The sequence below is a fragment of the Pelophylax lessonae genome (assembly GCF_965119305.1).
Source record: "Pelophylax lessonae genome assembly, chromosome: 1".
NCBI classification, from domain to species: domain Eukaryota; kingdom Metazoa; phylum Chordata; class Amphibia; order Anura; family Ranidae; genus Pelophylax; species Pelophylax lessonae.
In genome coordinates this window covers 175,140,263-175,167,486 of record NC_138768.1, presented here as the reverse complement: position 1 = coordinate 175,167,486, position 27,224 = coordinate 175,140,263, and the positions used below count along the sequence as shown (strand labels likewise).

Genomic DNA, 27,224 nt, shown 5'->3' with positions numbered 1-27,224 from the left:
ACAGCCTCGCAATCAGAGAAGCCTCATCCAAAGAGGCATCACAGACAAACTGCAGTCCCTGGACCAACTGGTCTGCCAGCTCAGCAAAGGCAGGGGAAAGCTGCCCCCCCCCCCCCAGGTCCTGGTGTAAAAGCTTGGCCCACTCGGTCAGAGTTTGCGACACCAGGCCAATAGTAAAAACCGGTTTAAGTGCTGAACCAGCCACAGTGTACATATGGTGGGCCACAGCCTCCACTTTGTTAGTCAGGTCTTTAAAGGCCAGGGACTCCACAACTGGAATCATGGTTGATTTGTTTAACCTAGAAACCGGAGAGTTCACCACAGGTGGGACAGTCCACTTTTTAAGCAGGGAGTCCTCATAAGGGTACAGCATAGCAAAACGCTTAAGGACCACAAGAGGGTGTTCTGGACAACCCCATTGTTTAGCGACAATTTTGTCAAAGTAAGCAGGAAAGGGGAACACCCTTGCTGCTCTGCAGGGCTTGTGGGGGCCGAAAGGAACCCACGCCTCCGATGCGGCAATAGCCGCAGCCTCCATTTTTAAAATCTCATGCAGATACAATCAGTGCATCCACCAGTGCCTTTTATGTGTAGTTAATCCTCGCTATCTGAGAAATCAGGAAGTGTGGACACAGACTAAAGCAGGGTGACTCGTGTCCACGGCAGCAGAATCAGATTCAGGATCTGATGAGACAGATGAGGCAGTGGAAAAAGGGGGGCGCTTTTTGCTAGCCTGTTTCCCCGGGACTAAATCCACTTTGGACACTAAAGAGGACCCGGCAGTCTCTGAAAGGGAATCAGGTAGGGAAATGTGCTCCAGGGACTCCATGAGTGAAAAAGGGGGACCCACAAAAAAAGGTGTAAACACAATGCAAGGGACACCCCCACCGCACTGGTAGTACCATAGGTCGCCAGGCACAGAGCACCAACCAATCCTATAGCAGAGAAGGAGAGGACCCCACCAGACTAACCACCCTCCGGGTCAGGCACCGCAATACCAGGCTATCTGCACACACATGCGGCAATCAGGAAAAGAAAGATCCAGGAGTCAGCACCAGGGGATAAGGAGGGGCTTCCACCTCCAAAATCCCCGCCCATATATGCTATACACTCATGGCCGCCGCTATTAGCAAAGGGAAACCACTAGAAAATAGCCGCAGAGACTACACAAACATGGCCGCCAAATTTACAGCACACAGGCTACAAATGACGGCCCCGCACGGCACCACTCACGTCCCGGGGGTCCAGGAGGGGTCCCAAAAGTCCTGAAAATGACACCAGCAGGAAGGGGGACCCTGGCAGTAGCCCCCACCAGGTACGGCCCCTTCCCAAAAGCTGATCGCCCCCCATCGCCAGCTCAGCACCCCAGTACAACCTAAAACGGTGGTATGGCCACCCCAAGGGGAAGGGGGGTAGGCAGATGAGGTGTGAAGTGTACGCACAGACCACCAAGAGAGGGGGGGGGGACGCTGCATGGGAAGGAGAAGAACCAGGGAGGGGGCCCACAACCTCCCCAAAACCCTCTAGGAGGAAAGAGGGGACAGCAACTTACAATACCAGGAACAGGGTGGGCACTGTTTCAGACAGAACCTCCTCTCCATCAAAATGGGGAGGCTGTCGGCCAGGAGGAACACTGCGAGTCAGGCCGAGGCCAGGTCGTATGCGACCTCACGAGATGTTTAACTCGCAGGCCAGCCCCTGTCCAGTGGGGCTATGTCGCGGCCAACCTAGCACAGAGCTAAAGGCCTGTGCTGACCGCTGGATTTTAAAAAATATCCAACCTGTTGCCCAGTCCAGCAGTTGATTGTAGATTCTCACAGGAAAAATAGAAAAATCCATTTAAACGGAAAAAAGTGTCCAGGACCGAAGATCCCAGCAAGGAACTAGGTCCTCAATCCTTACTAGACAGAAAAAAAAAAACTGAGTGCCTATAGCAGAGAGTGGGAGTATACCCCTTGGGACTGCCCATAGGCGTAGTCAAGCTTTTTTTCTGCCTAGTGTCCTATTCCTGTGGGGAGGGCAGTATAACCCAATGGTTAAGAAGATCAGGAGCTGTGTCAGTCAATGAACGATAAAGAAACCGAGATTTCCAAATCAAGGCTGTGTACATGAAGGCTTATTTGAATGAATCATTCTCCTTCCCAGGCCTGTAGCTATTGCAAGCCGTTTATTACCCAGAAAGACACTAACAGCTTATATCGTGGCCATAACTTTTCTTATCACTTTTCGTCTCACTATTTTACTTTTAATTGCCGACTTCACACTGTGCACCTCTCATTCACTGTTGCTGAAAAACAGCCAACGGGTTCTATTTTAACTACAAAAAGAGATGCTTTGTTTCTGAACATTAAAAAGTACTGTGTAGAGGGGGTGGGAAAAGTAAATAAACAGAATAAAAACATATAAGCCTTCCTCTGAGCAATTTCTATTTCATCCAGTTATTTATTTTATTTGCATAATGTATGGTCAACTGAATACTAATAAGTGAGGAATACATGAAATAACTGCCGGGGAAATCTTAAATGTTTAGCACATGTACACTATAGCAAGCACAGGCTGCACTTTAAATCTAGTACGGTGTAAATTGAAAGCAAATTCTGAAAATTATACATTACAATGATATTGACCTAAGTAAAAAGCAAATAAATAAAACCAGGTCCTTTCTACCTCAATGAGAAAGCCCTAAGGAAATGTCACACTTCTGCCTCTTTTTGTGCAGCAAAAGCTGGATATACACTAGTATATTTTTAAAAGAATGTTTTTACAAAAATTCATACAGACATTTGTACTAAACATTTTACACAAATATTAGAAAAATACTTCAAAATTGCGTTTACTTTAAACATTTAATTTTCAAATGAATGTATTTTCCCAAACAAAAGCCACATACACTGTAAGATATTTGGTTGTTGAAAAATTGTCCATCCTGCTCTTTTGATCATTCTTGTCACAGTGGTCAAAAATGTTTGACTCCACTAGCAAATAAAAGAATCAAACAAACGTTCAAAAAAAAAAAAAAATCAAACAATATTCTACTAGAGTATAGCCAGCTGAAGAAGGATGTAAATATGCAACTTAAAGGCTAAGCTTATCTTTAACCACCCTCCGACCATATACTTTATATATACGTCGGCAGAGTGGCTCTCCCAAGCAGAGTCATATATCGGTACGTCACTTGCCTGGGAGGAGCTAGGGGGCAAGCGCGCCAGCGAGGAAGCTGGCGCGTATGTCAGGCGGCTCTGATTGCCGCCTGACACACTCGATCTCTCCCCGCTGAGAGAAAAGGACGGACAGGTGATGTAAACACAGCCATCCGTCCTTCTGCCTGCAATGATCATAGAGGCCATGCAATCCTGCTATATAGGATCAAATGTCTCTGTGATCATTTCACAAGCCCAACCCCCCCCCCCCCCCCCTGTTAGAATCACTCCCCTAGGGTTACATTTAACCCCTTCATCACAATTAGGGTTAACCCCTTCCCTGCCAGTGTCATTATTACAGTAACAGTGCATATTTTTAGCACTGATTACTGTAGCAATGTACCCCCAAAAGTGTTGAAAATGTCAATTAGGGGTCCAATCTGTCCCACGCAATGTCGCAGTCCCGCAAAAAAAAAAAAAAAATCGCAGATCGCCGCCATTACTAGCTCTTGCAAGAAATGCTTTGAGTGGCAGCCCTTTGAATGGGACCAGCATTTCATCCAAAGGATCCTCTATATGTGGAAATAGAAAAGGTGGTGGTAAACAGAAGGATCCATAACGATAGAGCTGGGGTCTCAGGCCACACACTTGGTCCAGACTGCGATGATCTAGCATAGACATGCACAAGATTTTGGTGGCCAAAAATGGGGTTTTCTGCATTTTGGCGATAGAGAAAAAAGTTGCAAAAATGGCTCTGAAAATGTATGTGATTTTGCCACGATTTCACTGCGCTTATGGTGTGTTTTCCATAGCACATGTGACTCAAAGACTGCATCAAAAAAAAAACCTTACACATGTGCATTACTGATGTGTTCTTGCTGTGTTTTCAATCCATTTCAAAGAGGTGGTGCGTTTTTTTTTTAAACTGCCCAAAAATGTCACAAGCAAGATTATTAACACCGCAGCAGAAGTGCAACGGACCAGTGTGAAGACATACATAGGATTTAAAAGGGAAGCATTTTTCTTTGAGCTTTTCTTGCAGAAAATCAATTTCTCTGAGTTCATCGACGGACACAGAGCTTCATAAATCATAACTAGTGGATTATATTGCCTCCTCCAGGAGTAGGACTATGCAGAATAAAAAACACCTGGCTATGACCATGGACTGTCCCCAGCTGGTATATAATCACCCTCTCTGCTATAGTTGCAAGCAGAGCAAAAGCAAAAGTATCGGAACTTAGAGGGGTGGGTGCTGTGTCCGTCGATTTACTCAGAGAAATGTATTTTACGGTAAGTACAAAAGTCCCATTATCTCGTTCATTCATCAACAGACACGGCACTCCATAAATCATAACTAGTGGGACGTCCAAAAGCAGTGGCAAAAGGAAAATGATGAGTGGGGAAAATAACCCAAGGCTAAAGGCCCAAAGCTAAACATAAGAGCTCTTAACCAGGACACAGGAGCCTTAAACGGTCAGAGGAGCCCCGTGTGAAAAGTAAAGGTTTAAAGAAAAAACATCCCTGAAGAGGGAACAGCCCCCCTTAAAAAGCAGCCTGCAAAACTTTGCGGCCAAAGGAAGCATACCAAAGTATCTACCTTATAGAATTTTGTAAAGGTATGCACGGACGACCAAGTGGCCGCCTTGCAAACCTGCCATATTGAAGCCTGATGACTGAAGGCCCAAGAAGCGCCTGAGTAGAATGCACCTTGACAGAGAAAGGTGGAACCTGACCTTTAATGGAATAGGCCTGGGTCACCGTCTGTCTGATCCATCTGGAGATGGTAGCCGAAGTGGCCAGCCCTTTTCTTAGTCCATCCGTAACCACAAAAAGCCAGTCTGACCTCCAAAAAGACTCAGTAGCTGCCAGATACACCTGAATAACACAAACCACATCCAAGGTATGCAAGGCAAATTCCTCTGGATGAGCCGGCTTGGAATACAAGGAGGCAACACAATGTCCTCATTCAAATGGAAGTCAAAGACAACTTTGGGCAGGAATGATGGATAGGGACGAAGAACCGCTTTATCCCTCTGGACCACTAAATAGGGACTGCGACAGGATAATGCGGCCAATTCCGAAACCCTGTGGGCTGAGGTAAAAGCCACCAAGAATGTCACCTGGGATGAAGTAGCCAAGGGAATCTCCCGAATATTCTCAAATGGAGGTTTCTGGAGAACCGAAAGTATTAAATTTAAATCCCATGGCGGCAAAAGAGACCAAACAGGGGGAGCCACCTGTCGACCCCCCTGAATAAAGCTACAAACTAAAGAGTGCGTGACTAGCGGTCGATGAAAGAAGATTGCCAAGAAAGACATCTGGCCTTATATAGTACTCAAGGCCAACATCTGAAGAAACCTTAAGATCCGAGCCACATGAAAGGATCGAGGGTAAGCACCAATCGACTCACACCAAGAAATGTATGATTTCTACGTACGATGGTATATCTTGCTGGGAGATGACTTCCTCGCCTTTACTATAGTAGGGATCACTGATCCAGACAAACCTCTATCCCTCAGTACCTGGCTTTCAATAGCTATGCCATTAAAACCGGCGACTGTAAAGCTTGTAAAGCAGGATGGTAGATCAGCTCTTGGGACAACTGGTCTTCTCTGAGAAGAAGCCCCCAAGGGACGTTTAAAGCCACCAGGATGATTGGAAGATCCTAGCTATTGATTCCTCGCAGGAACTGGGAAGAAGCCTTAGCGGAGGATGATACTGGCCCTACCGTGGCCCTTGGACGCCTGCGGCGTCTGTCAGAGGACCCTGTGACCTCGTCACGATCTTTGGCATCCTCCTGTGGAGCCGAACCTGCTAAAGGAGATGCACGTAAGAATGTGCAGGACCAAGCTACAGCACGCGCCTAATCACCACCGCTGAAACAGAAAGTTTGGACAGCACAGGAGATGTATCCAAAGCTGCATCGCAAACTGAAGCCCATGGACTAACTGGTCCGCTTAATCAACAAGCAGCAGGAACCTACTCAGCCCCCACGCCCTGGCGCAAAAGCCTGGTCCATTCAGTTAGGGTCTGAGACATCAGGGCTGAGGCAAAGACTGGCTGCGATGCCGAACCAGCCATAGTAAACATGCTGCATGCCACAGCCTCCTCTTTCTTGTCAGAAGGATCCTTAAAGGACGGGGATTCCTCTACTGGGATCAGGATTGCTTTACTCAACCTTGAAACAGGAGGGTCCACCACTGATTGACTAGTCCACTTTTTAAAAGTAACTCCTCAAAAGGGTAACGTACAGCAAAACGTTTGGGGACCACAAAGGGTAATTTTGGTTGTTCCCATTCTTTACAGGAAAACCTGTTCAAAATAAGGCACATAAGGAAACACACCTTTGGCGTACGATGCGACTGATGCGTAACAAACGACACAGCCACATCCATGGCTACATCAGCCACATCCCTCCATCTTTAAAGTCTCACGCACTGCAGTAATAAGTGCGTCTACCAGCTGCTGCGACCATGGAGGAATCATCCTCACTATCGGATGGATCAGGGGGTGTGATATTAAGTCCCCCCGGTCGGGCGGCGTCCATGGTGGCATCCGTCTCAAAATGAGATGTGAGACTGAGAAGGGGAAGGTGGAGGACACTTCCTCCTGGGCCTTTGCCCAAACGCCACCTCCACCCAGGACACTAAGGACCGCAGGACCGCCGTCAGTGCAATCATGGGAAGCTGGAGTTCTGAGGGATCTGCCACCTCCATGAGGGGGTCAGTGGGGGGGGGGGATGTGACCCTGAGGCTCCATAAGGAAAGGAAGACCTCGCAGTACAAAAACGATCTTTTGGCACCACTAAAAGGATCCCCTCAAGGCATCTATCAGCAGAGAGAGAGAGAGATAACAGGGACCTCCAAAAGACTCACCCTACCGACCGGATGAGCACCGAGAATTCGAACCCAGCATCATCATGGACGCTATCCCTGTTCATATGTGCGGGCACAGGAATAGGAAACTAAGGAGGAAGAGGAGGAGCTTCAGTTGTCTCCAGCATCTCCCAGACTAAGGTAAAATGGCCCCCGTGACATCATCCGGCTACACAAACATGGCTGCCAACCGGAGACCAGCCAGACTAAGAGAAAATGGTCACCATAGGCTACAAACACTGAAGCATGCTGCTAGGATCTTTCCTGCACCCTCTGCAAGGGGACCCCCCCTAAAGGTAAGACATACAATTAGGGGAGACTTCGCTGTGCATCTGCAGCGGTCTCTTCATTGGGACTCCCCTGCACTATACCCACACTGAAAACAACGAGGCATGCATCTAGGGGTCTCCTACACCGGGACCCCCTCCAGACTACCAGGGCGGGACACACTATCCTAGGACCATTACAGAGTGGGGATAGTGGGGGGGAGACCCCAGGGGTCTCTGCTGCATTCTCTGCCCTAGGACCCCCACCAGACTCTAGGTGCAGACAGGGGGGAATGGGAGTGGGGAGAAGCCCTGCTCAGTGAGGGATTTAAGGATGGGAGGAGGAAATCTGCAGGTAGGTCTGACCTTCCCTGGAGGTTACCCGCGTCCACCCGAAAGAAAACAACCAAAAGGGGGGACTGTACTTACCCTTTCATGGTGCGGGTAATGCTCCAGAAAAACTTCCTGCCACCTGAAGTATGGGAGCTGTACGCCAAGGGACCAGTCGTATGTGACCCTGCGAGATGTTTAACTCACGGGCAAGCCTCTGTCCGTGAGGCTATGTCGCGGCCGACCTAGCACATAGCTGCAGTCTGCACATGCTTGCTGGCTGGGGGGACCATTGGATCTAGATTATCCAGCCCGTTGCCCAGCCCAGCAGTTAATAGTAGATTTTCCAAGAGAAAACAAAAAAGATGTAAGGAAGGAGAAAATTGCTAGGACCAGAGATCCCAGCCGGGAGCCTAGGCCCCTACTCCTGACTAGACAGATTAAAATTGGATTTTTATCTTCACGTAAAATCTTTTTCTCTGAAGTTCATTGACGGACGTAGTCTCTGATCCTCATATCAGTAGGGTAATGCTGCCCCTTACAGGAGTAGGACACTAGACAGAAAGAAGTTCTGGCTACGCTTATGGGCAGTCCCAGGGGGTATACCCTCTTTCCCTGCTATAGGATGTCAGTTTTGTATCAAAGCAGTGTCAGAAAAAATAATACCAACCCAACTCAATAGAGGGGCAGGTACTGTGTCCCTCGAACTTCAGAGAAAAGGATTTTACGGTAAGACAAAAATCCAATTTTCTCTAGCGTTCATTGACGCAGTCTCTGATCTTCATATCGGTAAGGACACTGCAAAGCAGTGCCATAAAATGAGGGGTGAGAACAGCAGAAAAATTATTCCCCAAGGCTAAACCATAGCCAACCAAGCAACACAGGACTCATCAGAACAACAAGATGAGACCCACCTGAAATTATTATATTATTAAAACACCCTCAAACGGCAGCCTGCAGAAACTTGCGGCCAAAAGGAGGCATCTGCAGATGCCAGCACATCCACCATGTAAAACTTAGTAAAGGTGTGAACAGACGACCCGGTAGCCGCCTTGCAAACCTGAAGCACAGATGCCTAATGGCAAAAAGCCAAGGAAGCATTAAGCGCCCGAGTAGAATGTGCCTTAACAGGGAAAAGTGGAACCTGACCCTTAATTGAATAAGCCTGCACCGTCGTCTGTCTGATCCATCTGGTAATAGTCGCAGCAGAAACAGGCAGCCCTTTCTTTAGGTCATCCGTGAGTACAAAGAGCGAATCTGACTTTCGAAAAGACTCAGTAGACAAGTACACCCTGATTGCCTGAACCACATCCAAGATATGTAGTGCAATTTCTTTAGGATGTTAGGGCTTAGGACACAAAGAGGGTAACACAATGTCCCCATTTAAGTGGAAACTGGAAACCACCTTCGGAAGGAAGGATGGATCCGGACGAAGCATCACTTTATCCCTGTGAACCACGAGATAGGGACAGGACAACGCCGCCAGTATCGACACCCTGCGCGCAGAAGTAATAGCCACCAGGAAGGCCAACTTCTGGGATAAGGTAAGCAGGGGAATCTCCCGAATACTTTCAAAAGAAGGTTTCTGGAGAACCGACAGCACCAAATTAAGATCCCAAGGTGGCAAAATGTCACACCCCTGGATAAAGTTACGCACCAGGGAATGGGTGGTTAATGACCTTTGGAAGAAAACTGCCAAGGCCGAAACCTGAGCCTTCATAGTACTCAAGGCCAATTTTTGATCATCTCCCCGTTGAAGGAAAGTCAAGATCTGAGCAACCGAGTAAGAGCTAGGGGGAACCCCAAGAGACTCACACCACGCAATATACGACTTGCGCGTACAATGATCAATCTTTGCTTTTCTCGCTTTAAGCAGAGTGGGAATCACTAAAGCAGACAATCCCCTGTCCTTCAGCACCTGGCTTTCAACAGCCAAGCAGGATCGAAGATTACCAAGCTCGGCGAGGCCAGTCTGGAAACCCCAAGAATGACCGAAATCCCTTCCGCCTCGATCCTGTGAAGAAGTCTTGACAGCAACTTGAGAGTAGGAAAAGCATATACCAGCTGGTATTGACCCCACAGGGCGACAAACCTTTTCACTTTTCTGTTGATTTAACTCGCCAACAGATCTACAGCCAACGAAGGCACAACTGCTGAACACCTCTGGATGGAGAGGCCATTCCTCTTGATCCAAGGTCTGTCGACTGAGGAAATCCACCTGCCAATTTTCGAATCCTGGAATGTGAACAGGGGAGAGAGCTGGAACAAAGCGTTCCGCCCATCGGAGGATACCGGCCGCTTCCAAGGACACATTTGGTGCCCCCTTGGTGATTGACATAAGCCACGACCGTGGCATTTCCCGATTGAATACGCATTGGACAACCCTGAAGGTGCTTGGTCCAATGGACTAGGCAAAGCATGATCGCTCTCAGCTCCAGGACATTTATCGGTAACCTGGATTCATCCAGGGACCAGACACCTTGAGCAGAAAACCTGCCAAGCACCCCTCCCCACCCGGACAGACTGGCACCCGTGGTGACAATCGTCCAATATATAGGAAGGAAGGATTTCCCTTGCTTGAGCATTGGGGATTGAAGCCACCAGATCAGGGACTCCCTGGTCACCTAGCTCAGCTGGATATGATTGTCCAGGGAATTTGGTTTCTTGTCCAATTGAGAAGGATTGCCTTCTGGAGGATTCTCATGTGGAATTGAGTGAAGGGGACCGCCTCGAAGGATGACACCATCAGTCCCAGAACTCTCATACAGGTCCGAAGTGATGACCATTTGCTGGACAGCAACAGCTAAATCGCAGTCTGGAGTTTTTGGAGTTTTTCGGCAGGAAGAAACACCCTGGCTGAGGACGAGTCCAAAGTCAGGCCCAGATCGTCCAATCTCATGGAAGAGACCAGAGACTACTTCTGAAGGTTCAGAATCCACCCAAACTCCTCCAGAGTTCCCACGGTGATCTCCAAATTTGTCACAAGCACCGTGGGGGACACAGCACAGAGAAGCAGATTGTCCAGGTTACCCAGGACTGAAACGCCCCCGCTGTTGTAACAGCGACAGGACCGGAGCCAACACCTTTGTGAAGACACGAGGAGCAGAGGCGAGACCAAAGGGTAAAGCCCCAAACTGATAATGATCCTCTCTCACGGCAAAGCGCAGAAACCGTTGATGTCCTGCACATATGGGGATGTGAAGGTAGGCATCTTTGATGTCTATGGAGACCAGGAAATCCCCCTGATGTAGGGAAGCCACCACCGTGCAAATGGATTTCATCTTGAATTTTTGAACTCGCATGAAGCAATTCAGTGCCTTCAGGTCCAAGATTGGACGCACCTTGCCTTCCTTCCTGGGGACAGTAAACAGGTTTGAATAAAAGCACTGAAACGTTCCGCACACGGAAACAGAACTATTACTCCCTGTTGTACCAGGTACTGTACCTCCCCAAAGACAGCCTGTAGGCGATCTGTGGACAGTCTCACATTCGAAGGGAAGAACCTTAACGGTGGGACGGATCAAAACTCAATCTTGTAACCGGACCGCATGACCTCGTGAAAATATTTGTCTTGTATCCAGGACAGCCACAGGTCCGGGAACGGGCAAAGACATCCCCCCCCCCCCACTCCAGATACGGGTGAGGGCACACCTTCAGGCCGAAGGGGCCTTGTCCTCAGGTCTGGAGAAACTTCATTTTTGTTTGCCAGACCAGGGTCGCTTGGAACAACCCGAGGGGGCCTTGAAGGACTTTGCCTTATTGACTGACCCTGAGGGATGAAAAAAAACGTATGTGTTGAAAAGGAGGGGCCCCCGTCTGCAACGCGGGTCCTTACCCTAGTTAGCCTGTGGGAGAGAGGTACTCTTACCCCTGTGAGACCTTTGATAATGTCATCCAGGGTAGCCCCAAACAGGTGATGTCCTTGAAAACACAGATGAGTCAAGGCCTTCTTTGAGGTCTAATCCGCAGACCAGCACTTTAGCCAAAGTATACGCCGGAGGGCCACTGCTGAAACCGACACTTGGCCCAAAATGGAAGCAGCATCCAGCACAGCATTGCAAACAAATTGCAGCCCCTGCACCAACTGGTCAAACAGCTCTGCATAGGCAGGGGGAAATTGTTTCCCCTCTAGGTCACGGCGTAACAACTTAGCCCATTCAGTCAAAATTTGCGAGACAAGGGCAACCGTAAACACCGGTCTTAGTGCAGACCCTGCCAGGGAGTACATATTGCGGGCCACAGACTCCGCCTTTCAAGCCGCTGGATCCTTAAAGGACGGGGAATTCTCCACTGGGATCACGGTAGCTTTATTCAGTCTTAAGACCAGTCGGTCCACCGTAGGTGGCACAGTTCATTTCTTGATAAGGGACTTTCCAAAGGGGTAGCGTCTAGCAATGCGCTTAGGCACCCCAGGGGAACGCGGTCCCATTCTTTTTTGAGGATGTTGTCAAAACCCACGGGAAGGGGAAAAACCTTTGCAGCTCTGGATAGCTTGTGAGTGGCAAATGTAACCTGCGCCTCATTCGCAGCTCCCTTTTTAGGGTCTCACGCACAGATACAACCAGTGCGTCCACCAGCACTTTTTCTTGCGCGGTGGCGGAGGTAGAGATGTCATCCTCACTATCAGAAGAGACAGGGCACGAGGTAGCAGACCCGGGAGGGAGACCCACGTCTCTGGGGTGGCTGAATCAGATTCAAAATCTGACATATCAGATGAGGCAGGGGTAGGCGGAGGGAGTTTTTTGACACCTCGCCCTTTAAAGGCCACCTTCACCCAGGACACAAAGCGGCCTCCTTGAGGGGGTCAGGTGGAGACACTTGTTCTGCAGGGTCCATGTTGCACCAGGGGAACCCGTCAGCAAAAGTTAAGAAAAATTGTAATTTTATTTTTAAATTGCCTTACACTGGAGCCAAATAGAGATTAATATGACCGCATCCCAAAATCAATACATACAACAGGAAAAACCCTCTGGGTGGGACTTTTAAGGGCAATGGGTAGACAAAGTATAAATTTCAAAAAAGTATGAGAATATAGGAAAAGAGAAAAAAAAAAGGAAAAAAACTCAAAATATATGAAGTTTATTGCATGAAACATATAAAAAGATCACATGAATCCAGAGAGAACCTCCGGATGAGGTAAAACAAGATGATGCGGTTACACAATGTCATACACAACACCTAACAAAAGAAAAGAGCATATTGTGAAAAACAAGGGATATATATATACATTTATTTATTTATTATGGGGCTACCAAAACGTTTTGGTAGCCCCATAATATATATATATATATATATATATATATATATATATATATATATATATATATATATATATATATATATATATATATATCCCTTGTTAGGGTAGATCACTGATTTTTGTCCATCTCAAACTATGCAGATACTCCAGTGAAAAGTGGAGGTCTCTTACTCATGCCCACTCTGGTACCGACTGATTTCAGCCTTATATGAAATACCCTGGCTTGGTTCTTTTAAACATGCGGTTATTTCATTCCAAACACCAGAGCATCTGTGATTGTAGGTGTATATGAAATTATATTCATCTCCTCTATGTAGTCTATTATGTTAACTTGTTGTGATTTATATTTATGATCATTTTGATACAATGACATTGTTTCATCATTATTTTTCTAGACATCTGTACATAGCCATGCTCATGTAGACCCCTGAGGAAAAATTTGACCTCACCATTTTCGAAACGCGTTGGGTCTTAGCCATCTATGTTTTTCACAATATGCGCTTTTCTTTTGTTAGGTGTTGTATATGACATTGTGTAACCGCTTAATCTTGTTTTAAACCATCCGGAGGTTCTCTCTGGATTCATGTGATCTTTTTATATGTTTCATGCAATAAACTTCATATATTTTTTGAGATTTTTTTCCTTTTTTTTTCTCTTTTCCTATATTCTCTTATACTTTTTTGAAATTTATACTTTGTCTACCCATTGCCCTCAAAAGTCCCACCCAGAGGGTTTTTCCTGTTGTATGTATTTATTTTTAAGAACGTCCCACTGCACTACAGAGCACCAAGAGGACAGGCAGAGCGCACTGAAGATGCCCAGCAGAGAGAGAGGGAGACCCCCCCAGATTTATCACCCTTCACCAAAGATGCCCCAGGAGGCCCAAAACGTCTGCACAGCACGTGCCTGCAGCAATCTCGATCCACAGAGAAAGATCTGAGTGTCAGCACTGGGGTATAGGGAGGGGCTCCAGCACCAGAAAAAACACCTCTAGGAACTCCCAGAACATGTCCGCCAGTGATTCTCAATAGAAATCCACAGCAAAATGACCGCCAGGTGTACCAATATGGCCACCGAATCTAGCAGAGCACATGGGCAACAAGAAAATGGCAGCTTAAGGAGCTACTGAGGGCCCTCGAGGGGACCCCCCCCTTAGCCTCCTGGATGGATTCAACAGGAAAAGGGGCCCTGGGAGTGACAGGTAACCCCCCCCCCCAACGATAATTCATCTGTTGCCAGCGGAGCACCCACACCGTCCCCCAACCACCGTTGGCCTGAAGCCCGGTCCCAGCCCCCGGGAGTAGTTACAAACAAACAAACATAGCCCCAGTAGTGAGGGGGGAGGGGGACAGGTAGACAGAGTGGAACTCGAGGTTGTGAGGGTCTGATTGTCCTAAGGAGGGGCCCGCGTCCACCCCAAAATCAGCCAGGGAAAGAGGGGGTAACATTTACTAATACCAGGAACAGGCAGTTGCCAACTCCTGACAGAATCCCTCTCTGCCCAAGTGGAGGGGCTGTCAGCCAATAGGAACACTGCGACTCGGGCCTAGACTCGGTTGTATGCGACCTGGCGAGACGTTTAACTCACAGGGCCAGTCCCCGTCCAGTCGGACTATGTCGCAGCCGACCTAGCATGGAGCTGGGGTCTGCGCGCACTCGCTGGCCGGCTGAGGTGACCACTGGATCTATATTATTCAGCCCATTGCCCAGATCCGGCTTAGTTGCTTGTATATCTCACAGGAAAAAAATCTGGAGAAAAAGCTAGGTAGAAAAAAAGATCTAGAAAAAAACCTTTGCCAGGACCAGAGATCCCAGCAAGGAACTAGGTCCTTACTCCTGACTAGGCAGATTAAAACGGACATCCTATAGCAGGGAGAGAGGGTATACCCCCTGAGAAAGCCCATAGACAAAGCTACAGGAGTAGGACACTAGGCTTTTTCTGCCTAGTGTCCTACTCCTGTAGGGGGCAGTACAACCCTACTGATATGAAGATCAGAGACTGCGTCCATCAATGAATGATGGAGAAAAAATTATTACCTAGCGCAGAGAGGGGGGTTATATATCAGCTGAGGACAGCCCATGGGCATAGCCAGGTGTTTTTGTTCTGTCTAGACCTACTCCTGGAGGAGACAATATAACCCACTAGTTAGGATTTATGGAGCGCTGTGTCCGTCGATGAACGAAAGAGAAATAACCGAGTTTTTGTAAAATCTTACCGTAAAATTCCTTTCTCAGAGTCCGCCGACAGTCGCCGCCCACTCATACAGTCTTCACCAATGGGTATTGACTTCCTCTCCGCAGGAGTAGCTAGGCATAAGACATAAAAAGCATTTAACATAGACACACCCATGGGGGCTGTCCCACTGGTCAATACCCCCCTGCAGTAAGCCATCCTACTTCAGTTTGGTAGCATAGCAGTAAGTGTACAAGAAAAAACCCCAAAAGAGGGGCGGGGGCAGCGACTGTCAGAGGACTCTGAGAAAGGAATTTTACGGTAAGATTTTACAAAAATTCCGTTTTCTCTTACGTCCACTGACAGTCGCCGCCCACTCATATAGTCTTCACCAATGGGATGTCCCAAAGCAGTTTAGACATGAGAGGTGGGGGACACAACCATATAAAAAGGCAACGCAGTGCCCACATCAGAGAAAGGAACCTTACACGCACAGTAAGAGAACCTTCTGGGCAACAGAAAAAAGGCTCAACAGGAGCAACTACCCAGGAAAGCAAATAACCCTGGGGATAAACAACCCCAACAGCCAGGGACCCACAAAAAAACCAGGGTCCCTTAAGGCACTGCCGCACAGAGAACTTTGCGGCCAAAGGAGGCATCAGCTGATGCCAGAACATCAATCTTATAGAATTTGGAAACAGTGTGCACTGACGACCAAGTCGCAGCCTTGCACACCTGGGCCACCGAAGCCTGATGCCAGAAGGCAAAGGACGTACTCATCGATCTGGTAGAGTGCGCCCTAACAGGGAAGGGTGGAACCCGTTCCTTTAAAGCATAGGCCTGAACAATCGTCTGTCTGATTCATTTGGCAATGGTCGCCACAGACGCAGCCATGCCCTTCCGAGGTCCCTCAGGAAGGACAAAGAGAATTAGATTTTCGAAAGGATTCAGTGGACGACAGGTAAACCCTGATCGCCCTGACAACATCCAAGGAATGCAATGCAACCTCCTTAGGATGCTTAGGCTTCGCACAGAGCAAAGGCAAAACAATGTCCTCATTCAGGTGAAAATCAGACACCACCTTAGGGAGAAAGGACGGGTTAGGTCGCAAGACCACCTTATCCTTATGAACCACCAAATAAGGAGAGCGGTAAGACAACGCCGCCAACTCGACACCCTGCGAGCCGACGTGATTGCCACTAGAAAGGCAACCTTCTTAGACAGCAGAGGCAACGATATCTCCCGGATATTTTCAAAGGGAGAACGCTGTAACATGGACAGAACCAAGTTCAAGTCCCATGGAGGTAAAGGCGCCCTCTGGGGAGGGGCCAAACGACACACACCTTGAATGAAGGTGCGAATTAAAGAATGAGACGCCACAGGGCGTTGAAAAAGAACAGCCAGTGCAGATACCTGGCCTTTGATCGTGGCCAGCGCAAGTCGCTGGTCCACACCAGACTGGAGGAAAGCCAACAATCTTGCCACCAAGTATGAACGTGGAGAGAAGCCCCTGGACTCACACCAGGCAAACTAAGCTTTCCATGTACGGTAATAAATCTTACAAGACTAGGCTTTCCTAGCCTTGATCAAAGTAGGAATGACCTCTAAGGAGAGACCCCTGTCTCTCAGGACCTGGCTTTCAACAGCCATGCCGTTAAAGCCAGCGACTGTAAAGCAGGATGGAAGATCGGTCCCTGAGACAGCAGATCTTCCCGCATCGGCAGCCGCCAAGGAGGCTCGACGGCCAGGTGAACGATGTCCGCATACCAGGACCGGCGTGGCCAGTCCGGCGCCACCAGAATCACCAACATTGGTTCCGAACCCAATCTGCGAAGGAACCTGGATAACAACTGAATCGGAGCAAAGGCATACATCAGACGATACTGATGCCAAGGGGCCACGCCGGTTACCTCCCGGGCCGCCCGGGCACTCCTGGTGCCCCCGTGGTGTATGTAAGCCACCGCGGCAGCATTGTCCGTCTGTCACCTAAAATGGCGGACCGCGCGGTTTTTACCTGCAGAGGCCACCGTACACATTGTCTGCACCTCCAAAACACCGAAGTGACACAGGAGAGGGGCCCCCAAACCCACACAGCGCCAGCAGTGCAATAAAAAAGACCCCCGCAGGGATAGCATCAGGGAGCCCCACAAACGCACAGACATGAGGGGACATACAGCACACAGGACTGCCACCCCAAACAGGCCCCACACAGAAAGTATTTAGCTGTACCGGATGGCGTGGGGTGCCTCTATTAGACGGAAAGCCGCTGCACTCAGATGACAGGGAATGCTGTCAGCCAAAATGCAGGACACTGCAGCACTGAACCGCAGAAGTGTCCAGTGAGGTAGCCACCTCACAGGCTGCATCCCTGCTGCGAACAGGGATGGGTCGTTCCTAATGCCAGGGCAAACACATGGCTGAACACTCGATTGGGGATCCATCTGACCCTCTGCCCTGGAGAGCCAGGGCGGCCAGTCCGATTCCCAGCTCTGCAAAATCCATCTTCGTCCGAAGATCCGACTAAACTAAAGCTGACAGAATAAACAGCTAGTAAAGCAAAGAAAAAATGACATTCTTGCAAATAAAAATCATAAGAAAAGATTAGAAGGCTGAGACTGGAGCCCCAGCACAGGGAAGCCTATCTACTCCCAACGCTAGGCAAAGACAAACTGAAGTGGGATGGCTTACTCCAGTGGGACAGCCCCCATGGGTGTGTCTATGTTAAATGCTTTTGTTTTTAACAAGTCTTATGCCTAGCTACTCCTGCGGAGAGGAAGTCAATACCCATTGGTGAAGACTGTATGAGTGGGCGGCGACTGTCGGAGGACGTAAGAGAAAATACAATTTTTGTAAGAACTTACCGTAAAATTATTTTCTCCGAGTCCCCTAACAGTCGCCACCCACTCATACAGTCTTCACTACTGGGTACTGGTCTTATCCACAGGAGTAAGCTATGCAGAAGATTTTGTTAGAAACATTCACAAAAACTTTGCATAGACACACCTACAGGGGGCTGTCCCTCTGGTCCAATACCCCCCTGCTAGCAGCATTCCCAATTCAGTTTGGTAGCAAGCAGTAGATAGTCCATGAAACCCAAAAGAGGGGTGGGGGGTCGGCAACTATCAGAGGACAAAAATTATATTTTCCCTTACGTCCTCTGACAGTCGCCGCCCACTCATACAGTCTTCAATACTGGGATGTCCCAAAGCAGTGTAGATGTGAGGGGTGGGAAACGTAACCATCTAAAAGGCAACGCAGCACCCAGGTCAGAGAAAAGAACCTTATCTGAACCAGAAAGGTAAAAAACTGGGGAACAGGAAAGCTCAACAGGAGCGAACAAACCCAGGAAAGCAAAATAACCAAGGGGTAAAAAACCACAACAGGAGGGGACAGGCGAAAAAATGCCATGTCTCCCCTAAGGCACTGCCGCACTCAGAACTTTGCGGCCAAAGGAGGCATCTGCCAATGCCAAAACATCAAGTTTGTAAAATTTTGTAAAGGTGTGCACGGACGACCAGGTCACCGCTTTGCACACCTGGGACACCGACGCCTGATGGCGGAAGGCCCAAGATGCACTCACCGCTCTGGTAGAGTGCGCCGTGTCAGGGAAGGGCGGAACCTGTTCCCTAAGCGAATAAGCCTGTACAATCTTCTGTCTGATCCATTTAGAAATGGTTGGCGCAGACGCAGCCATACCCTACCAAGGTCCCTCAAGGAGGACAAAAAGAGAATCCGACTTTCTGAAGGATTCAGTAGACGACAGGTACACCCTGATCGCCCGGGCTACATCCAAGGAATGCAAGGCAAACTCTGTAGGATGCTTAGGATTCGCACACAGCGAAGGCAAGACAATGTCCTCGTTGAGATGAAAATCGGACACCACCTTTGGAAGGAAAGATTGATGAGGTCGCAAGACCACCTTATCCCAATGAACAAGCAGGTAGGGGGAGCGGCAAGACAGGGCTGCCAACACCGACACTCTGCGAGCAGATGTGATCGCCACCAGAAAGGCGACCTTCCGTGACAGTGCAGGCAGAGACATTGCAGCGCGTTCTCTGGCCGACCCGGAGGGGGAATCCTTCACCTCCTCCCCCCCATCCGACCGAGAGGACTGAGACCCCTCAGGGGGTACACTGTCCGTGGCAACCATATCTAGCTCTGAATCAGAAGATTGAGAAAGCCTGGGCCTTTTCTTAGAAGCCCGCTCATACATCAACAGATCCACTTTGGATGCTAAAGTCGTAAGTGCAGCAGTAAGTGAGACTATTGCAGAGGATTCAGGAGTACCTGAACCCTCCACCAGAGCTGGGGGGAATTTGCTATCCTGGGACTCCATCAGAAACACTTAGAGATTAAATGGCGCTGGCCCTTTAAATCGGCGATAGCGGCGGTTCCCACTGCAATGAGTGACTAGCCTGTGCTACTAAGCACTGAAAGATAATAACTGCCAACATGTATAAAATGTTATTGCATTTAAAACATTACTTCACATCTATTACACTTGATATGGCTCTGAATATATTTACTCCAATGCCACTATACCTTAGGCACGCCTTAGCTGATGCGATTTTTGAAAGTAGATTGTTTTATTTTGAATACCTCTTATGGAACTACTGTGTTCCCCCAAGAGGTGGGCACGGGGAGCCATCCCTGCCAGGAGAACACAGTGACTTGCTAGCGGCTATAGCTTCTGACAATGATTACATGTACAAATCCGACATGCGGGTTGTATCCAAGTCGATCAATGGATCAATTTGGGTACAATCAGACTGTCCATAGATGGTTCGAATCTCAGCCAGTCCCTGCTGAACAAACAGAAATTTATACCATTTGATATCGGATGTTGAAAGTCAGTAACATGTGGATCTCCACATATTAGTATATAACATTTCTTTAAAAGCAATCAAAATAGTGAGAATAATTGTATCTCTATCTCATTGAAAAAAATCCCAGGAAACATCATTGATTCTACATAAAATGTTAATCTGCTACCAGCCTACTTAACCATTTACTGTAAATATTTTATTTCAGAACCTTTTACTTTTTTAGAACCCAAAATTCAAGTCTGGAATAGCATATTCAACATCTTGCAAACATATTAACCCCACATTGGTGTTTTTTCTGTTTTGTTGCATTAAAACCTGGAATTAAAATTAGACAATTTGTACAACAATGTAACCTGTGTAACTTGAAAGAGCTGGAGCAGTTTTGCCTTGAACAATGGCCAAAAATCTAAGGGGCTATATGTGCCAAGATATTTGGGACATACCCCAGGAGACTAGCAGCAAATGGTGGCTCTACAAAATATTGACATTTGTGAAAAGAATGGGCGGAGGGGGGACTTCTGTTTTTGTTTTCCTAATTATTTGCGTTAAACTAAAAAATATTTTGCCCCTTAAAGGTCGAGGCCTATTCCCTGCAATTCATAAAGACTGGCATATACAGATTTTGCTAAAGTGTCTCTCATGCATTCTAAAATTGGTGAAGAATGCACCAAATTCACGTCCCTGTCTAGAACTTGCACTTGAATTTGGAGCATATTGTGCCACTTCTAGAATGCCCTCAAAAAACATTAGCAAAATCTGTCAGAGCCAGTTATTCGCTCTGTATGCCAAAGGATCCTGCGATCCTATTCCAGTGTGGACCAAAAAAAGGGTCTTGCACCATTTTTCTGCTAATACGATGCAAATTCAGCCATATAATTTGTATGGCTAAACTTGCATTGCACAGACATCACATGTGATTCGCACAGCAATGCGGTGTGTAGCATATGTAATGTCTAACATTGCACCAGTGTGAACCCAGCCTAAAGCTTTGCTTTAAGATTAAAAGAAAAATCATAACTCACAGATGAAGAACCCAGCATAGACTTTGGCGATCGTATAATCCCTGCTATTGAATGACGTAATGTATCAAACTTGGATACTCTTTCTTTTTTGTCCTGAAAGGAATTTAAAACAATTAGAACAAACTGTAGTAATAGCAATACAAAAAATATACATTTATTAATAAACACAGTTTCAGCTGACATGTTTCATAACAGTTGTGGCCAAAAGTTTTGAGAATGACACAAATAACTGGAAATCATTTTCTCTGAAGTTTGACAGACGCAGCTTCATATCTTAGCGATTGGGTTATATTCCTCCCTTCAGGAATAGGACACTAGGCAGGAAAAAGCTTTTACCACGCCTATGGGGCTGTCCCTGCAGGCATAACCCCACACACTTTGCTACAGCCCTCAGTTTTGTTGCAAGCAGTGTTTAGAAGACAACAACTCCATTCCACTCATAATTAGAGGGGCGGGTGCTGCGTCTGTCAATGAACTTTAAAGAAAAGGATTTTACGGTAAGTCAAAAATCCAGTTCTATCGTTCACTGACATACGCAGCTTCATATCTTCTTAGCCATTGGGACATCCCAACGCAGTATTTTCACGAGGGGTGGGAAAAACAACGCAAAGAAGAACGTAATTCCCCAAAGGCTAAACGTAGCCAACCAGATAACAAGGAGCTCAACCAGGAACAACTGGAGCTCACCAAGAAAAAAAACACACACCCTCAAAGAGAAAATAAGATCTCTTTTAAAACAGCAGCCTGCAAAACCTTGCGGCCAAAAGAGGAATCCGAAGATACAAACACATCGACCTTGTAGAATTTTGTAAACGTGTGCACTGACGACCAGGTTGCCGCCTTGAAAACTTGAAAAGATAAGTGAGTCAGTGCTGTCCTTTTTTATCTACCCTACTGTGTAGTAGAAAAATATATATATATATATATGTATATATATATATATATATATATATATATATATATATATATATATATATATATATATATATATATATTAAAGTGCAAATCCAATTACCAAAATATCATCTGTGTAGACCATAATAGAAATCCATAAACAATAAAAAATCTATACAAAATGCTTCTCAAATAATCAAAGTGTTGGTTGTGCTTTTCAATCAAAAAAATCACCAATGAATAAATATATAAAAATATGAATATACGATGAAAAAAAGTCCTTGGATAAAATATTCGGTGGTGAACCAAAGGTGTTTCAGTGCAGTATTCACACAGAAAGTGCTGGTGCTCCGCTTGAGTGACCCCACTCACCAGAAAGATGTGGAAACTGCGCCTTGTATCTGGATATGGTAATGGCTGGATAATCCCACACTGATCCTATTTCTCTACAGGGTGGTAGGTAATATCGTTGGCTGTATCATTCCTCATTTAGATAAAACAAAAAAATAGCCCGCCATGGTGAAGTACATAATGACATTTTTATTTAAATACAAAGAATCACACTTACAATGTTGCAGGAAAAGAAATGCAGTCTGGTCTAGTCTGATGGATGCTGCTCTTGCAGCGTGCGTTCCACCGACCGGAAGTATTAGGGGATGATGTCACGCGCTCTCTGCCACGCTAGACGCTGCGTTTCGTCCTCCTATTGGGCTATCTCAATAGCTATATATTGGATTAATTTTCACGTTTTGATTAATTTATACCACGGGTTAAGATAAGATCCATAAGCGCTTGGACCCCCTTTTTTTCATTACGCCTTGAAAACTTGCATCACTGACACCGAAAAGCCCAAGAGGCACTCAGCGCTCTAGTAGAATGCGTCTTCACCGGGAAAGGAGGAACCTGATCCTTCGGTGAATAAGCCTAAACCACCGTCTGCCTGATCCATCTGGATATGGTTACAGCAGACACAGCAAATCCTTTTCGAGGTCCTTCGGGAAGGACAAAAATGGATTTTTGTAAGATCTTACCGTAAAATCCTTTTCTCTTAAGCTCATTGACAGACGTAGTCTTCTTGATTCTCAAGAGCTGGGTTATGTTGTCTCCGCAGGAGTAGGACTAGGCAGAAAGACAAAACGTTCTGGCTCCACCTTAGGGGCAGTCCCTGAGGGTATATCCTCCCTCTCTCTGCTACAGGGAATCAGTTCTGTTTTAAAGCAGTACAGAGAATTTTAACCCAACTCAATGATAGAGGGGCGGGTACTACGTCTGTCAATGAGCTTAAGAGAAAAGGATTTTACGGTAAGATCTTACAAAAATCCATTTTTCTCTATCGCTCATTGACAGACGTAGTCTTCTTGATTCTCAAGAGCTGGGACATCCAGAAGCAGTGCCACAAATGAGGGGTGGGATTGACAAAATCAAATCCAATCTAGAAGGCCCAACCGGTGCCAAACTAGAAGTTTTAAAGGCTCATTATAAACAAAGAATGAGACTAAAGAAAAATTTTCCAACGGAAAAAACCCTCGAGGTAGACCACTGGTCTCCTCAAATTGCGGCCTGCAAAACCTTGCGGCCAAACGAGGCATCAGACGATGCCATTACATCAACTTTATAATGTTTAGTAAAGGTATGCACCGACGACCAGGTAGCCGCCTTGCACACCTGGACCACTGACGCCTGATGGCGAAAGGCTCATGACGCACTAAGTGCCCGAGTGGAGTGCGCCTTAACAGGGAACGGGGGCTCCCGACCCTTAATAGAATAAGCCTGTACTACCGTCTGTCTGATCCATCTGGAAATGGTCGCGGCAGATGCAGGCAACCCCTTTTTGGGTCCATCTGGGATCACAAAAAGTGAATCCGTCTTGCGAAACGAGTCTGTCGTTTTCAAGTATACCCTGATCGCCCGGACCACATCCAAGGAGTGTAAAGCAAACTCCCGAGGATGACTGGGCTTAGGACACAGGGAAGGTAATACAATTTCTTCATTCAGATGAAATTCTGAAACCACTTTTGGTAGGAAGGATGGATTCGGACGAAGAACCACCTTATCTCTATGAACCACCAGATATGGTGAACGACAAGATAATGCGGCCAGTTCTGACACCCTGCGTGCAGAAGTAATAGCCACCAAGAAGGCCACCTTCTGGGACAACGTGGGTAGAGGAATCTCCCTAATATCTTCAAAGGGAGGTTTCTGAAGAACCGACAACACTAAATTAAGATCCCAGGGGGGTAACGGCGCGTGCACTGGCGGAGCCAGATGTCGCACCCCCTGGATGAAGTTCCGCACCAAGGAATGAGTAGCCAAAGGCTTCTGAAAGAAGATGGCTAATGCTGAGACCTGACCCTTGATAGTACTCAAGGCCAGTTTCTGCTCAACCCCTTGTTGCAGAAAAGCCAATATTCGACTAATCGAATAAGACCGAGGACGGAACCCCAAAGGTTCACACCATGCAATGTAGGACTTCCATGTGCGATGATAAATCTTTCTGGAAGTCGCTTTCCTTGCTTCAACTAGAGTAGGAATAACTGAAGCTGACAAACCTTTGTCCTTCAGCACCTGGGTCTCAATAGCCAGGCCGTTAAAGCCAGCGATCGTAAAGCAGGATGGAAGATCGGTCCCTGAGACAGTAGATCCTCCCTGAGAGGAAGTCTCCACGGGACGTCCGCCACCAGTCTGACCATGTCGGCGTACCAAGCTCGACGAGGCCAGTCCGGCGCTACCAGGATTACTGGGATTCCTTCCTCCTCTATCCTGCGAAGAAGTCTTGGCAGTAACGCGAGAGGAGGGAAGGCATATATTAGCTGGTATTGCCCCCACGGGGCGATCAGTGCGTCTGCGGTTTCTGCTAGAGGATCGCGGGAGCGAGCCACGAATCTCTGACCTTTCCTGTTGAATCGTGATGCCAACAGATCCACATCCGGGGTGCCCCACCGTAGGCACAACTGGTGGAAAACGTCTGGATGGAGGGACCATTCCCCCTGATCCAGGGTCTGACGGCTGAGATAATCTGCCTGCCAATTCTCCACCCCCGGAATGAACACCGCAGAGATTGCTGGAACAAATCGTTCCGCCCAGCGAAGAATGCAAGCCACTTCTTTGGCCGCTCGGACACTCTTGGTGCCCCCCTGGTGATTGACATAAGCCACGGCCGTGGCATTGTCCGACTGGATCCGAACCGGGCTGCCCTGGAGCTGCTCGGTCCAGTGAATCAGACAAAGTCTGATCGCTCTCAGTTCCAATACATTTATCGGTAACCTGGATTCTTCCGGGGACCAAAGTCCCTGGACAGATAACTGACCGAGAATTCCTCCCCATCCGGATAGACTGGCATCCGTGGTCACTATCGTCCAATATATTGGCAGAAATGACTTTCCCTGGCTGAGCATCGGAGACCGAAGCCACCAGACCAGAGACTCTCTGGTCTGTTTGCTCAATCGGATCTGATTGTCCAGGGATTCCGTATTCCGATTCCATCTGAGAAGAATCTCTTGCTGAAGAATTCGGGTATGGGACTGGGCAAATGGGACTGCTTCGAACGAAGCCACCATCAACCCCAGAACCCCCATGCAAGTCCGAAGGGAAGACCAGCTGTTGGACAGTAACAACTGGACTGCTGATTGAATCTTTCGGAGTTTCCCTACCGGAAGAAAAACTCTTGTCCTGACTGTGTCTAGAATTAGACCCAGATATTCGAGCCTCTGGGTGGGAACCAGAAATGACTTTTGCTGGTTCACCAGCCACCCGAATTCCTGTAAAGAAATCATAGTAATTTCTATGTTTTGTAGCAAGGTCTGAGGAGACTCTGCATGAAGCAGAAGATCGTCTAGGTAACCAAGGATCGATATACCTCTTTGGCGCAGAAGTGCCAACATTGGGGCCAACACCTTTGTGAAGACCCGCGGAGCTGTGGCGAGACCGAAAGGTAACGCCACAAACTGATAGTGGTTCTCTTCTACGGAAAAGCGTAGAAACCGCTGATGTCCTGCGAAAATGGGAATGTGAAGATAGGCGTCCTTGATGCTAGACAGAAAAAAACTGATTCCCTGTAGCAGAGAGAGGGAGGATATACCCTCAGGGACTGCCCCTAAGGTGGAGCCAGAACGTTTTGTCTTTCTGCCTAGTCCTACTCCTGCGGAGACAACATAACCCAGCTCTTGAGAATCAAGAAGACTACGTCTGTCAATGAGCGATAGAGAAAGTTTGATTTCCTGAAAGATTTCAGTAGCCGCCAGGTAAACTCTAATTGCCCTAACCACATCCAAAGAATGCAAAGCAATTTCCTTGAGATGCTTGGGCTTAGGACAGAGTGAAGGCAGCACAATGTCTTCATTCAAATGGAAATCAGAAACTGCCTTAGGAAGAAACGACTGATTAGGTCAAAGTACCACTTTATCTCTGTGGACCACCAGATAAGGTGAACGGCAAGACAAAGTCGCCAGTTAAGACACTATGCGGGCAAAAATTATAGGCATCAAAAATGCAACCTTGGGAATCTCCCTAATCTTCTCAAAAGGAAAATTTTGAAGAACCGATAAACACCAAATTCAGATCCCACTGAGGTAACAGGCATCTACTCGGAGGCGCCATATGACGCACCCCCTAAATAAAAGTGGGAATCAGGGCATGCGTAGCTAAAGGGCATTGGAAAAACACAGCCAAAGTCGACACTTGCCCTTTGATAGTGCCCAAAGCCAAACGCTGTTCGACCCCTCTTTGAAGAAAAATCAAAACCCTAGCTACCGAAAACAAGTGAGGGTGCACTCTCAATGATTCACACCATGAAATGTACGATTTCCACGTACGATGATAGATCTTCCTGGAAGTAGACTTCCTGGTCTTCAACAGTGTAGGAATCACAGAGTCAGAAAGACCTCTATCCTTCAATTCCTGGCTTTTGACATCCACGCATTTAAAGCCAGCCACTGTAAAGCAGGATGAAAGATCGGCCCTTGAGAGGAAACCTCCAGGGAGCATCGGCGACCAACCTTACCAGGTCTGCGTACCAAGATCAGCGAGGCCAGTCTGGGGCCACTAGAATGACCGGAATCCCTTCCACCTCCATTCTGCACAGCAGTTTCGGCATAAGTTTCAAAGGAGGGAACGCATATATCAGCCAATGCTGACCCCAAGGAGCCACCAGGGCGTCTGTGGCGTTGGCCAGAGGATCCCTTGACCTGGCCACAAAGCTCTGACCTTCTTGAGTCGAGAAGCAAATGGGTCGACATCAGGTGTCCCCCACCGAACACAAAGGAGGTAAAAACACCTCCGGGTGCAGGGACCACTCCCCCTGATCCAACACCTGACTCCTCAGGTAATGCGCCTGCCAGTTTTACACCCCTGGGATATGAACAGCAGAAAGCACTGGAACAAACTTTTCCACCCAATCCAGAATCTTGGCCACCTCTCGGGCCACCAAGACACTCTTGGTA

The 27,224-nt window shown here is 47.5% G+C and overlaps 1 protein-coding gene across 3 annotated transcripts in view; it reads right to left on the bottom strand.

The window, feature by feature from the left end:
- Nucleotides 1–27,224, bottom strand: part of FER (FER tyrosine kinase) — a 452,282-nt gene that overhangs the window by 255,224 nt on the left and 169,834 nt on the right. For all 3 annotated transcript variants that reach the window (XM_082263755.1, XM_082263756.1, XM_082263757.1), the window contains one exon: nt 20,893–20,985. In XM_082263755.1, coding sequence (XP_082119881.1) covers nt 20,893–20,985 — 93 coding nt within the window. The remainder of the gene's footprint in view (nt 1–20,892; nt 20,986–27,224) is intronic.